Consider the following 15,345-nt stretch of genomic DNA (forward strand, 5'->3'; position numbering starts at 1 on the left):
GCTTAATGGGTTTAAAGGTGGATAAATTCCCAGGGCCAGATGGGATTTATAAGTCAGTCTGCTATGGAACGTAACCAAAAAGACTGCTGTGGCTCTGGCTCAGATGTTACATCTTTGCTGGCCTTGAATAAGTTACCAGAGGACTGGAGGACTGCATGTAGTCGTAGTTATACAGTGCTGAAACAGGCCCTTCAAGCCACCTTGTCCATACCATCATGATGCCCCTCTAAACTATACCCATTTTCCTGTATTTGGCCCATAATCCTCTCAATCCTTCCGTTCCAATTACCCATCCAAATACCTTCTAAATATTGTAATTATACCTGCCTCTACTACTACCTCTGGTAACTCATTCCATATATGCAGCAACCTCTTAAGTGGAAAACTTGCTTCTCAAATCTACTTTAAAAATTTCCCCTCTTAAAACTGAAAACTGAAAATTAAAAACGCAAAGGGAAGTACTGAAAATCTTAACTTTAAAACTAATGTGTGGCAACACTTGCAGGCTGCTCTCAGCATCCTCGGGTGTGTTAGTTGTTAATGCAGAAGATGCATTTCACTGTGTGCTTTGATGTGCACTGATACAAGGAGGAATCGGAATGTGAGGCACTTTGGGAGTTCTAACGAAACCAGGACATACACCATGGATGGCAAGGTCCTAGGAAATATTGAGGAAAAGAGGGATGCAAATCCAAAGTTTCTTGATGCCATAATGCAGGAGATAACACAAGTTGAGGCATATAGGACATGCTGCCTTAAGCACATTAGGCAGAACACTGAATACAAAAGCAGGGAAGTTATGCTCGAACTTTATAACGCTGTGGTAAGACTGGTCCTGCATACAGCTCTGATCACTGCATACGGGCAAAAAAAAATGATTGCATTGAAAAGGGTGCAGAGGAGATTTACCAGTCTCTTATAACTTCAATGCTACAGATAATTTAAGTAATGAGAAACTGGAAAGGCTAGGTCTGCTTTACCCAAAGTGGAGGAAATCAAGAGGGGACATAATTGAGGTATACAAAATTATGAGAGTTAGACTGCAAGAATCTTTCTCCTTTCAAAGATAAATGGAAGACTATGTGGGAAGGGTTAGCTTGTTCTGAAGAGTAGGTTAATAGGTAATCACAACATCATGGGCCAAAGGGCCTAAACTGTACTGTAATATGATAATGTTCTATGTTTTCATTGTTGAATAGCACTAAAGGGCATAAATTTAGAGCAAGGTGCAAGGGGACATTTTTCAACCCAGAGTTATGACAACCTGTAATGCTGTACTGAAAAAAGATTCATGTGTAGCTTTTAAAATATATCTAGACAAGCACTCGAATTACCCAATTACAGAATGGGCCAAGTACTGCTGGATTGGTGCCCACTTATCATCATGGATGTGCTGGGCTTAAAAGCCTTTTTTCATGTTGTACGACTCTACAGCTCTAATCTGAGTAAAAAAAAAGCCATGATGACCTTTCATGAAACATAAGTTTGGCCTGAAACACAGCTTTGCATCTAATTTTAGATGCCATGATTTAGAAGCGGTTTCAATGCTTTGGTGAGACTACAGAAAAAAAAATAGGATAATTCCAGGAATGTGGAATTTTTGTTATGTGGATAGAATAAAGCTGGTGTTGTTCTTGGAAAGGAGGAGATTGAGAAGAAATCCAATACAGATATTCAAAATTATTAAGGATATAGACAGTAAATAGTGAGAATCTGTTCCCATTAGAGGAAAGGTCAAGAATCAGGTGATTGTCAAAAGAAACAAAAATTATCTTATGCAGCATGTTGGTTTAGGTTTGGAATGCAATGCCAGGGTTAATTGTGGAGACAGAATTAATTGTAGTGTTCAAAGGAAATGCGGATAAGTACTTGTAAAGTTGTGAGAAGAGGACAGGGAGTGGGATCAAGTGTCATCCATTTTATCTGCCGCTGGAGTTTTCATCATCTTGGTCACGTTGTACATCCCACCTCAGGCCAGTATCAAACAGGCTCTAGATGAACTGAGCTACGAAATAAACAGGCTTGAAAAAGGCACATTCTGGAGCCTTCCCATCATCTTGGAAGATTTGAACCAGGCTTGAAAAAGTCTCTCTATAATTATTATCAAAATATCACTTGAGAAACAAGAGGAGCCAACACACTGGACCACTGTTGCACTACTATCAAAGGCGCTTACCGTGCTATCCCATACACACACTTTGGGAAGACTGATCCCCGGCTGTACTTCTACTCCCTGAGTATAGGCAGAGACTGAATATTCAGCACCAGTAGTGAGGACCAAGAGGATATGGACAAGGGAGGCACAGAAGCACTTACAGGACTGCTTTGAGACAATGGACTGGATTGCACTCAAGGATTCATCTTCAAATCTGAATGAGTGCACTACAACTCTGACTGACTTTATTAAAACTTGAGTGGATGAGTGTGTGTGCCTACAGGAATATACTGTACTGTTCAGTGTGCAAGTACAGCAATACACCCGACTACTTCAGAAATGAGGTCCACATTTACATGCACATTGGACTGGTTTAACTGTAATGGGCCCTTTTCTCTTTCTTTTCCTGTTAACCGTTAAATAAAGTTGAAAATTGGTAAATATGCTTTCTTTACAATTTTATGCTGGTATATGATATCTCTTGGTGACCGATGATTGTGTGAGAGCAGTATTTACACAACATTTGCTACAATCAATGTTCCTTAATCGGAACATCACAACTATCCTGTTTGGTTGAAACCTTTGACCGTTGATATATTCTACTTATGCAAGGTGGTCTTCTCACTGCTAAATCACATGGCTGTTAGTAGAGTTAGGTAATGAGTCAAGTTGGTATACAACACCCGGTGAGAGGGATGCACAGTATACACACACACACTTAATGTATGTTAATTTTTAATTATGTATTGCAATGTACTGTTAATGCAAAAATAACAAATTTCATGACATATCAAACCTGATTCTAGTTGGATTGTTCCTCCAATAGCTGGTGAGGACTCAAATGGCCAATTTTTACTTCCATGCAGTGACAAAAAAACTACAGCAACAGGAAAGATCCACTGAGAATGAGTCAGTAGCCAATTCTCGGCTTGAAGCATTAAGGTTTATAATGTACTTGTTCCCCACAATCCCCTCTCCCCTCCCTGGAAAGAGAACACAGACTACAGCACAGTACAGGCCCTTCGGCCCACAACCTCTTAACTTACTCTAAGATCAATCTACCCCTTTCCTCCTACATAACCCTTCATTTTTCTCTCATCCAGGTGTCTATCCAAGAGTCTTTTAAAATGTCCCTAATGCATGTATCTGCCTCTACCACCTCCTCTGGCAGTTCCATGCACCCTCCACTCTGTGTAAAGAACTTACTTTTGACACTTCGCCATACTTTCCTCAAATCACCTTAAAATTATTCCCCTCCATATTAAGCATTTCTGCCTGGGGGAAATATCAATGCTATTCAATCGATCCATGCCTCCCCCCCCACACACAATTATAACCAGGGGTAATGGAATAAAAGGATACCCCTTTAGAACAGCAATGAGGAATTTGTTTAGCCAGAGGATAGTGAATCTGTGGAATTTGTTGCCACAGATGGCTTCAGAGCCCAAGTCATTGGGTATATTTAAAGTGGAAGTTGATACATTTTTGATTAGAAAGTGTGTCAAAAGGTTATGGGGAGAAGGCAGGAGAATGGGGTTGAAAAGGGATAATGAATTAGCCGTGATCATATGTCAGAGCAGACTCAATGGGCTGAATGACCTAATTCTCCTCCAATGACTTTTGGAGCTACATACCCAGAGAAAAATGGAGGTAATTTTATTCTGGGCCAGTCCTCAAAGTGTTAAATTTTAATCTCAAGGCCCAGTAATGCCCATGCTGTCACCGTACTGCTTTATTATCCAAAAAACTGAGACTCAAATCACTCTGTATCTACACATTCTGGCAGCTTCGAGGTCAGACTGCAGTCTGTATTATGTCAGCTTTACATTTCTGGGTTATAACAGCAACAGAACCTCTAAAGAACTAATGCAGCACTTGCTCATCCCAAAACAAAACTTACAACTTTTACTTAAGGTTTATTTATTTCTCCAGATAGTCCAGTCTTCATTATGTGATGCTTATTTCACTTCAGGCAAAGGGAGGTCCTGGGTTTCATATTTAGACTAATGAGTTTGCTAATCCCTGCTGGAGCCATGATAGGCTTCAATCCTCCTACATGAGGGAAGCAAGTACAATGGATTTGGGTTAATTGAGTCATCGGTTACTTGGGGCAGCGATTTATTTGGGACACCTCTTAAAAGAACAAAAACAAAATCAATAAAATAGCCGGGATTCCTTTTGTTTATTTGGGATTGGGACAGGAGACTGTTACTTAACAGTTTCTCACTGCGCTAGTCGGGCGCACTTAACTGGCCGTTAGACACTGCACTGTGCTTAGTGTACTCAGTTATTAAACAGCATCAGTTGTGTGTTCAAAAAGTGGCAACTTTTGTTACTGACAGTTGGTGAGAAATAAGCAGTAAGACAATTCAGAATTGTTTTGTTCACCGGGGTTTCAAGCATTCAGGCTTGGTGATGCCAGGAGTGAAAACGAATGATTTCAAAGTTTAAAGTAAACTTAATACCAAACTACATGCAATCCTGATTCATTTTCTTGCAGGTATACTCAATAAATCCAAAAAATAATAACAATTACAGAATCAATTAAAGATCACACCAACTTCAGTGTTTTAAAAAGAAAGAAGCAATGAAGAAATAAGCTAAAAATATCAAGAATATGAGATGAAGAGTCTTTGAAAGTGGGTCCATTGAGAACATTTCAGCAATGGAGCAAGTGAAGTTGAGTGGTTATCCCCGTTGGTTCAAGAGCCTTATGGTTGAGGGGTAATAATTGTTCCTGAACCTGGTGGTGTGAGATCTGAAGTCCTGATAGTACCAGTGAGAAGAGAGCATGTGCTGGGCAGGGGGGGGTACCCGATGATGAGTACTGCTTTTCTGTGACAGTGTTTCATATCGATGTGCTCAATGGTGAGGAGGGCTTTATGTTCAAGGGTATTGGTGCCTCCATCCCAGGCTGTGATGTAGCCAGTCAATATACATTCCACTACACATCTACAGAAGTTTAAAGGTTTAAATGTCATGCTGAAAGGAAGTAGAGGAACTGCTATGCTTTCTTCATAATTTCATTTGCATGCTGGGCCCAGGACAGATCCTCAGAAATAATAACAACTGGAAATTTAAGTTGCTGACCCTCTTCATCTCTGATCCTCTGATGAGGACTGGTTTGTGGACATCTGGTTTCCTTTTCCTAATGTCAATAATCAGCTCCTTGGTCTTGCTAACATTGATCGAGAGGTAGTTGCTATGGCACCCTCAGCCATATTTTCCATCTCCTATATGCTGATTCATCTCCACCTTTGATTTTATCTGTGACAGCAGTGTCATCAGCAAACTTAAATACGGCAATGGAGCTGTGGTTAGACTCACAGTAAAACAAGCAGAGCAGGATGCGAAGCACACAGCCTTGAGGTGCACTTGCGCTATTGGAGATCGTAGAGGAGATGCTGTTGCCAATCTGAACTGACTGGGGTCTGCAAGAGAGAAAAAAAAAAGAGGATCCAATTGCACAGGGGTTATTGAAACTGAAGACTCGAAGCTTATGGATTACTTTTGTGGGGATGATGGTATTGAATGCTGAGCTGTAGTCAATAAACAGCATCCTGATGTACGTATCTTTGCTGTCCAGCTGTTCCAGGGTTGAGTGAAGAGCCAATGAGAAAGCATCTGCTGTGAACCTGTTGCTCTGGTAGGCAATTTGGAGTGGATCCAAGTCGCTTCTCAGACAGGAGTTGATGTGTTTCACCACCAACCTCCCAAAACACTTCAAGATTATGGATGTAAGTACTACTGAATGATAGTCATTGAGGTAGGTCACCACATCCTTCTTCAGCACCAGCATACTTGAAACTTGCTTGAAGCAGGTGGGTACCTCAGACTGCTGAAACAAAAGGTTAAAGATCCTAGTGAACACTCTAATCAGTTGATCAGCACAGGTTTTGGCCTGGTACTCGATCTGGGATGGCAGCTGTTTGTGGGTTCATCCTCCTGAAGGCTGTTTGTGCGTCAGCCTCAGAGACAGAAGTCATAGGATCATCAGGGGCTGTAGCAGCTTGTGATGGTTCCTCAGTGCCTTCTATGGTCAATGAGAGCATAGAAGGCATTGTGCTCATCTGGAAGTGAAACCCTGTTGTTTCCCATGTCACTTGATTTAACTTCACAACCTGGTACTCCAGCTGCAGTGCTGCCGACAAAAAAGCCTTGCAGAAGGTGGTTAGGGGAGCAGAGAAGGTTATTCAGGTCTCCCTACCTTCTGTCCAAGATCTCTTTCAGAGTCGATGCCTCCAGAAGACTTGGTACATCATTAAAGGCCCTTCACACCCTCTCCATAAACTGTTTGTTCTTCTGCCATCAGGCAAACGTTACAGTAGCATCAAAACAAGGCTACTAAACAGCTTCCTCCCACAGGCAGTCAGACTGCTAAATAGCTGCTCTACCTGACTCTGCTTTGGACACTTATAACTTGATTTTAACCAACATGTGGCTGTTGCGTTTTATTATTTATTGTTGTGTTTACTATTTATTGTTGCGTTTGTTATGTTATGATTGCACTGCTCCTGGGAAACGCTGTCTCATTCTGCCCTGCAGAGCTGATGTATGGTTGGAATGACAATAAAGTTTTTGAATCTTGAAATCTTGAATCTTATAAGCTGTGATAGCATTCAAGCCCTGTCACAGCTGCACAGCATCCTTCTTTGATTCAAGTTTAGTCTGGAATTGCCACTCAGATGGCTTTCTGGAGATTGTACCTGGATCTCTTGAAACTTTCTTGGTCACCAGCCTTTAATGCCTCTGACTGGCTCTGAGCAGATTACAGATCTCATGGTTTATCCAGTGTTTCTGACTGGGGAAGACAAGCATGTCCTCAACGTGAGGACGCGCTTGTCTAAACTGTTTTACTAAAATCCGCGACAACTGTAGTATATTCATTCAGATCCACTGACCAGGGCCCAGTCCTCTGACTTGAAGCAAACCTGTAGCCACTGCTCCGCTTCTCGCAACCACCTCTTTGTTTCCAATTCTCTGGAGTTTTGCTCTTTAGCCTCTGCCTGATTTCACTACTTCAACAAGTTAAGAATTATGAAGGTATTGACAATCATCTTGAATAAAAATGAAGATTTGGAGGATGCAATCATCTAAAGCACTGTATGAAGACATCTGCACTGATTTTGTTCATTTACAGTCATCAAAGGAACACGGCAGATGAATTCCTCCATTGATAACTATTAGGACATAATGCAGCTCTATAGTACTGTACAGGAATTAGTAATGTTCTGAATTTCATTTAAACACATACATTGTTATTCAGTTAAATGGTAGTTTGTCTTTTTTATACCTGTGATGAACTACATGTACCTGTCTGGACACGCCCCCTGCTGACTGCTCCTGTGGCTCCTCCCACAGACCCCTGTATAAAGGCGATCAAGGCCTGAGCCCGGCCTCTCAGTCTCCAGGATGTAGTATGGTGGTCACTCACTGCTTGTTCCTTCTTCCAGTCAATAAAAGCCAATATCTCGCCTTCACGTCTCAGAGTGAGTTATTGATGGTGCATCAATACCTTTTAACTATTTTCATGAAATTTCAGTTAACTGGGGCAGTCACTTAATTGGCCAAAATGTATTGGTCGCAATGTGTCCCAATTCACTGGAATCCACTGAACTGTGTTTCAGAAGTTAGTCAACAACCAAGAAAAGTGAACGGAAAAGAATGGATAAGAAGTGGAAAGGATGAGCAGTCTCAAGTACTTAGGTGTTAACATCTCTGAAAATCTATCCTGGACCCAACAGATGATGCAATTTCCAAGGTAATGACAGCAGCTATATTTCCATCTGATTGATGCAGACTGGGGCACTTTGGAAAAGAATGGCCCTGAGGCCTACAATGGACTAGTGGCAAGGCCTTGATCTGAACTAAACTGAATACTACTGGACTCCTGTTTGATATTCTATGTATTATTTGCTCACTTTTTGAAAAAGTTTTTTTTTTGGTCACTGAGTGTTTGATGTTTTCTTGAATGGGTTCCATGCTGTGCTTTTTTTTTGTTTTATAACTGTCTGTGGGTGGACAAATTTCAGTTATATTTTGTATACATACCTTGATAATAAATGTACTTTGAATCTTATTAGGAGACTTGGTATATCACGAAAGACTCTTGCAAATTTCTACAGATGCTCTGTGGAGAGCATTCTAATGGTTGTGTCACCGTCTGGTATGGAGGGGCCACTGTACAGAATCAGAAAAAGCTGCAGAAGGTTGCAAACTCAGTCAGCTCTGTCATGGGCATGACCCTCCCCAGCGTCCAAAACACCTTCAAACAGGTGGATGCCTCAAAAAGGTGGCATCGCTCATTAAGGACCCCCATCACCCATGCCCTCTGCTCATTGCTACCATCAGGAACCTGAAGACACACACTCAGACTTTTAGGACCAGTTTCTTCCCCACCACCATCAGATTTCTGAATGGACAATGAATCCATATACATTACCTCATTATTTTTTTTATTCCTTTGCTCTCTTTTTGCATTATATATATTCCTTACTGCAACTTATAGATTTTATTACAATGTACTGCTAGAACAAAACAACATATTTCAGAATATATGCCAGTGATGTGAAACCTGATTCTGAGAGTGATAGCTTCAGAATTACTATGTAGGACAAAAGGTGCATAGAATGAATGACTAGCTGTCATAATACAGCTCAACACATGGGCAGTAAGACAGATACATTTAATAAGTATAACACAGTAATCTGCTACTGCTCTTCATCCCCTATAATTCAATTTCAAATCCAAGTTTTGATCAACAAGATAAAAGGTTAGCTTTATTTGTCACTTGTACATTGAAACATACAGTCTGGGGATGTGCTAGGAGCAGCCCTCAAGTGCCACCTTAGGGATAGTAAGTTGAGGGTGTACTTCCGAAGCCAACACAGCATGCCCACAACTTACTAACCCTAACCTGTGGGAAGAATGTGGGAAGAAACTGAGGCACTTGGAGGAAACCTACACTGTCAATTGTGGAAAATGTACAATGTCCTAATGAACAACTGTGAGACTGAACCCCGAAGGGGGGTTACTGGCACTGTAGAGTATTACTCTATCTGCTACGTTACCATGTGGCTATTCACAAAACACCGGAACAATTCCACCATGATCCAGCGTGTAAAACTGACCTGAAACCAGTTTAAAATGTTAATCTCAATTGGTCAGAATCACAATCAGGTTTATATGTCAAGAAATTTGTTATTTTGCAGCAGCAGTGCAGTGTAAAGATGTTTACTGTAGCATACAGAATAAATAAACAGCACAAGAAAAATGAATAACCAAGTAATATTCATGGCTCATGGACCGTTCAGAAATCTGATGCCAGAGGGGAAGAAGCTCTTCCTAAATCATTGAGTACAAGTCTTCAGGTTCCTGTACCTCTTCCTCAGTGGTATCACGGATTGGAGAATAGTATGATGCACATTTTTCAACAAAGAATGGGTTAACAGTATTGAGAAGCAGTTTTCAAAGCCTCATCTTTTATTCCATTCCTCTTTAGTCCAGAAGCATCGAGTCCAATGAAATCTCCGGAAACTCAAGCTCGGACTAGAGACTGACCTTTCTGCTCCATGAGACGTTATTTACAGAATCCATATACAATGAAGATGTAAAAATGAAAAAAAAAGGTTAATGGAGAAACTGGAAATAGAGGCCAGAAAACTAAGGGGGATTTTGGATAAGAGGTGAATTTCAAGTACTTTGAGATATTAAAAACTTGTATACCAGTAGGACATTAAGTAACCGGAAAACACAGATTTATGTATGATCATTTGCAAAATGGACAAGGGTAGAGATGAGTGGAAATTTCTCTTAGAAACTGTCTGTTGTAATCTAGAATGCATTGCATGAAAGGGAACTGGAACCAGATTAAAAATATATTTCAAGAAAAGAATTACATTGTGTGTGTGTGTGTGTGTGTGTGTGTGTGTGTGTGTGTGTGTGTGTGTGTGTGTGTGTGTGTGTGTGTGTGTGTGTGTGTGTGTGTGTGTGTGTGTGTGTGTGTGTGTGTATGTATATGAAACACAACACTGAATGACATAAATTTGTGGTGTGTCCTTCTATATATAAACATATGTATTTCCCCCCTGTCCGACATACTATTTACCCTTTTTCTATATATCAATGTTAAATTCTTTGCCAGCCTTAGCCCGTTCACAAAGCTGAAGGTGAAAACAGAAAGATTCATTGCTGGCATTCCAAGACTTCGCCTTCTCCTTGAACAGTTAAAAATAATCCTTCCCTCCCAGATAGTGCAAATTCCACTTCTGATAGAGACTAGATTAACTGCCAAACTGAGCTTAACACCAGGCTGTTACTCCACACCTACCCGTGCTGTCTTGTCTCTTGAGCCACTAACGATGACATGTCCTCGGCTGTCGATGCAGTTGACCTCTTGATTGTGTGCTGAGTACTTTGCACAGAATGAGTTGCAAGTATCGTAGATAATGATCTTCCCATCCCTGCCAAGCAGTTTAACATCTTGTCTCAGCAACATGCATCAGAATTGTCATTAGGTTTAGTACATAAATACACACACAATTGCCTCACAGGGCTGTTGAAATAGTTTGGACACTTTTGGACAAGAAAATAATAACTTTTAAAAATGTAATGGCTCCTAAAACAATTAAGCTGATCAGAGATAGATACACTTAACCTTTCATGCAGATTCCTTCATGTGCTGTCACTATGAAGCTGAGACAACAAGAAAGTGAGGGCACATGTAAGAGACAGAGTGGGAGAGCAGAGGCAAGAAGCCACAGAAGGGCATGCACAGAGGTAACACATCAGGGAGTAAAAGTGAACTGAACAGGAAGCAGAGACGGCCAAGTGGGGTGGGGGGAATGTTTTGGGGAGAAGGTTGAACCGTGAAACGTAGAAGGGCTGAGGGAGCAGATGTAGAGCTGGCCTTTGAACAAATATCTCCCAATAGCAAAATAAAATTAAATGCCTCCTTCTACATGACCCATACTATGTGTGAAAGAGTCACAGAATGCAAGTAAGACCACTGGTTCTTAAACCTTGTAGAGAGGGTCTTTCACAACCTCACTTCCCTCATCCAGGAACACAAGAATATAACTGAGAGCGTCTGAGACAAAATAGCTCATAACTACATTCAAGGAAGGAAATAAATCCAATCACAGTAATGACAGTCCCTGCTGCCTTCTGTGAGGGAAAATCTTCTAAAGGACATTCTTTTTAGTTTCATTTATTTATTTAAGAGAGACAGCATGGTAACAAGCCTTTCCAGCCCAACGAGCTCGTGCTGCCCAATTACACCCATGTGACCAATTACCCTATTAACCTAGAAGTCTTTGGAATGTGGGAGGAAACCACAGCACTTGGAGGAAACCTATATGGTGATGGGCAGAACATGCAAACTCCTTCAGACACCAGCAGGAATTGAACGCTGGTCACTTGTGCTGTAATACTGTTATGCTCCCATGCCGCCTCCTAGCAACAAAGGAACTGAACCCAGACTGCTGGCACTGTGACACTGCTACACTACTGTGCTACCCCATTTCTCTATGCCTCCTCCCAGTGGCTGGAGCTCCTAACCAAGTTGCATAGCAGATGCCATCAAAATAGATATGATCTTCATGGCCTACCAACTCCAAGAAAAATCCAGGTAACAGCATCAACCATAATGCAGAGACTTTCTTGACCTCACAAGAATGTTTCATTTTGTGAAGTGAGAAGATTTGTGAATAACCCTTCTCAAATCTGGGTGGTCCCATGTCAGTTTGGTGATGCCATGGAAGCCTTGATTTCAGTGTAGGTTGGAGTCAAGCAAAGTTGCATGATCATTCCAACTTTTTCAACAAAAAAGATTATACCTCACCTCCAAAATCGGAAGGCACTGTTCATAACCTCCAAAATCAGAAGGCAATGACCTTGGTTTACCCATCTTGCCAATCCATGCCTCTACATTTCCACAAACGTGCATGCATTGCCAAGATAAGCAAACCATCAGTGGCTCCTTCCAGGCTAATGCTGAAGCTCTGATATGGCTTGAATGGCTTCACAAGGCAGCCACATCATCTGCATGCCTGATACCAGATTCCCAGAAAACTGATTTTCATAATGGCATAAAAAATTCTCATGTTCGCAGAATTATTTATTTACTACAATTTTCTTCTGCATTTGCACAGTTTGTCTTCTTTTGCACATTGGTTGTTTCTCAGTCTGTGTGTGTAGTTTTTCATTATCCTGTTGTACTTATTTGTTCTACTGTGAATGCCTGCAAGAAAAAAATCTCAGGGTAGCATATGGAGATATACATGTACTTTGATAATAAATTTACTTTGAACTTTGGGAGTTCCAGGAGGCTAGAGAAAATGTTCTAAAGGCCTCCTTGGCCAAAAAAAAATTAATAAAATTAACATCCATGGATATTTCTGGCCAAGGATAAAGAGTAGGAAAACTGCAATATAGCCAAACCACCTACCCATCGATCCGTATGGGCACTTCCTGGCCCACCTGTATCAAAATCTGTGTTTCATGCCACATCAGTAGCCAACAAACTAGATAATTATCCACTGCAAAGGACTGCCTAAGAAGACTTAATAATCTGGATCTCTTACCCGCCACCACTGACAACATGTGGTTCACTGACGACAAATCGGCAGACATCATCCTGGTGACCGGTATACACAGCAGCAGGGTGCCGATGCAGACCAATAGCATTCCGACTCAAGGGATAGGCTCGGATGTCAGATGCTTGGGAGAGATAGAGCCATTGTTTGTCCAGTTGTAACCAAGGTAACAAACTAAAGACAAATTAAAAGGTAGATCAGGTCAGAATCAGTTTTAATATCACTGGCATATATCATGGTTTGTTGTTTTATGCAACAATACATAATAATAACTATAAATTACAATATATATATAAACAAGCAGTTCAAAGAGAGGAAATTCACTGAAGTAATGTCCATGGGGGGGAGCATTCAGAAATCTGATAATGGAGGGGAAGAAGCTGTTCCTAAAAAGTTGAGCATGTGTCTTCAGGTGCCTGTACCACTTCCTTGATGGTAGCAATGAGAGGAGGGCATGTCCTAGATAATGGGGGTCCTTAATGATGGATGCCAACTTTTTGAGGCAATGCCTTTTAAAGGTGTCTTCGATGCTGGAATGGCTATTGCCCGTGATGGAGCTGGCTAAGTTTATAACTTTTTGTAGCTTTTTTTTTGATCCTGTGCTGTGATCCTTCAAGACAACACAACTAGGGAGCCTTTCTCTATGTTTCAATGAAGCAAGATAGGCTCTTGGCATTAAACTTTAAGGGGATAAGACAGGCGAATGGGGTTGAGAGGGATAGTAAGTCAGCCATGATCAAATAACAAAGCAGACTAGGTGGGCTGAATAGCCCAATTCTGTTCCAGTAACTTATTGTCTAGGAAGAGAGCCTGTTCCAGCATAGCTTTGCTACATAGCAATCCATAATTATACAACCATGAATATTAGCTGGCATATCAAGAACTCAATGTGGTTCTGAGTATTAACGGTACTGAACAACTAAAGGATGAACTGGCTTGTTGTGTATTTAAAACCATGAAGGTGACACAGGAAGACAACTGGTAGAGCTACAATCCCACAGCTCCACTGGCCTGGGTGCTACCACGCTCCAGGGCTGTTCACATGGACTTCTCCCATTCTCCAAGATCGTATGCATTTCCCTCTGCGACACTGCACCATCCAAAACTGAGCAAGCTAGTAAGCTAATTGTTCACATACATTAATGACTGTAGAATTTGGGGAGAGTTAATAATAATGAGGGCTTAAGAAAAAGTTTGTTTAATTGTCATTCAACCATATACGAATACTCTTGAATATAGCCAAATGAAACAGTGTTCTCCAGGGCTAAGGTGCAAAACGCAGTACCAACAGTCATACACAAGGCACAATTAATTTGATAGCAGCGAGCATACAGTTTCAAAAAAGTAATATAGCCCAAGTCCGAGTGTCATGTTCTGTTGATTGATAGTGCATGGGATGTTGTCAGCAAGGACGAGCCTGCAACAGTCCGATCATCGTGCATTGTGCAGCTACACATGAGCACAATCCAGGTTATCTTGCACTGAGTGAACCCTAGAGGACAGCACTGATGGGAGAGACCAGAACCCAGCCGAGAATGGGTGCCACCACACCACATCACCTCTGGTGTCTTCTCCGCTAAGCTGGCATCAGAGCTTAGTCCATGCATCGAGTGAAGCCACACACCTCCCCTGCCATTGGTCTTGCAGGACTCTGCATTACCAATGGACAACTGGAATCACTGGTAAACCATGGAAGACAATCCCTTGCACTATTTGTTGGACAGCGCCTTCCTGTAGCAGGTAACAACAAAGTCTGAAACAAGTCCACGTCCATCACCATCGAGCAGATTGCTAGTGGGGTAGACTTGCAGTACTTGATGATCTTAATATCCAGGAGCGTCTTGCGATCATAAAATAGCTGTAAAGGATGAACAACTATGCCTCTGTTTGAACCCAAAATGCAACCAAGCACACCACATTTTACCAGAAAATGAGATTAATGTAGTATTAGTGTAAATATCTATTTGCTGGTCTTCCTTTACTCTCCTGATTACCCCAACTCTTTGTACATAGAGATCCAAACACTTACTCTGGTGAAGCTTTCCTAAAGAAAAGTCTAACAAAGAAGCCGACTTCTCATATTGTTTTCCAGTCCTGTTGAAGGATCTCGGCCCAAAACATCGACTGTTTACTCTTATCCACAAATGCTGCCTTGCCTAAGTTCCGCCAACATTGTGTGTGCATTGCTTTGATTTCCAGCCTCTGCAAGTTTTCTCTTGTTTGCAAACCTGAAAAGATTGGTTAATGGGAGAGTGGATAAAAAGCTGTAATCTTCTGAAAACTCTTCAGTTCTGGAGAAATGCCACAGGATTGGAAAACTGCTAATCTGATAGCCCTATTCAAAAAGCAGGTAACTCTCAGCTGATTAGCCTAACGTCTCTTGTTGTACGATAATTAAATTGGTTTATAAAGGAGTGACGGCAGTCACTTTTAGGAAATTAGGAAAGTTGTAATCGAGCAGAAGTAACATTGCTTCATGGTGGAAAATGTGTGGGGCAAATTTGTTAGACTTTTCTTTAGGAAAGCTTCACCAGAGTAAGTGTTTGGATCTCCATGTACAAAGAGTTGGGGTAATCAGGAGAGTAAACGAAGACC

The 15,345-nt window shown here is 41.3% G+C and overlaps 1 protein-coding gene across 2 annotated transcripts in view; it reads right to left on the bottom strand.

The window, feature by feature from the left end:
- Positions 1-15,345, bottom strand: part of fbxw4 (F-box and WD repeat domain containing 4) — a 259,055-nt gene that overhangs the window by 205,065 nt on the left and 38,645 nt on the right. For both annotated transcript variants that reach the window (XM_059947197.1, XM_059947196.1), the window contains 2 exons: positions 12,739-12,924; positions 10,485-10,617 (listed from right to left, as the gene is read on the bottom strand). In XM_059947197.1, coding sequence (XP_059803180.1) covers positions 10,485-10,617; positions 12,739-12,924 — 319 coding nt within the window. The remainder of the gene's footprint in view (positions 1-10,484; positions 10,618-12,738; positions 12,925-15,345) is intronic.

This window comes from Hypanus sabinus, chromosome 22, assembly GCF_030144855.1.
Source record: "Hypanus sabinus isolate sHypSab1 chromosome 22, sHypSab1.hap1, whole genome shotgun sequence".
NCBI classification, from domain to species: domain Eukaryota; kingdom Metazoa; phylum Chordata; class Chondrichthyes; order Myliobatiformes; family Dasyatidae; genus Hypanus; species Hypanus sabinus.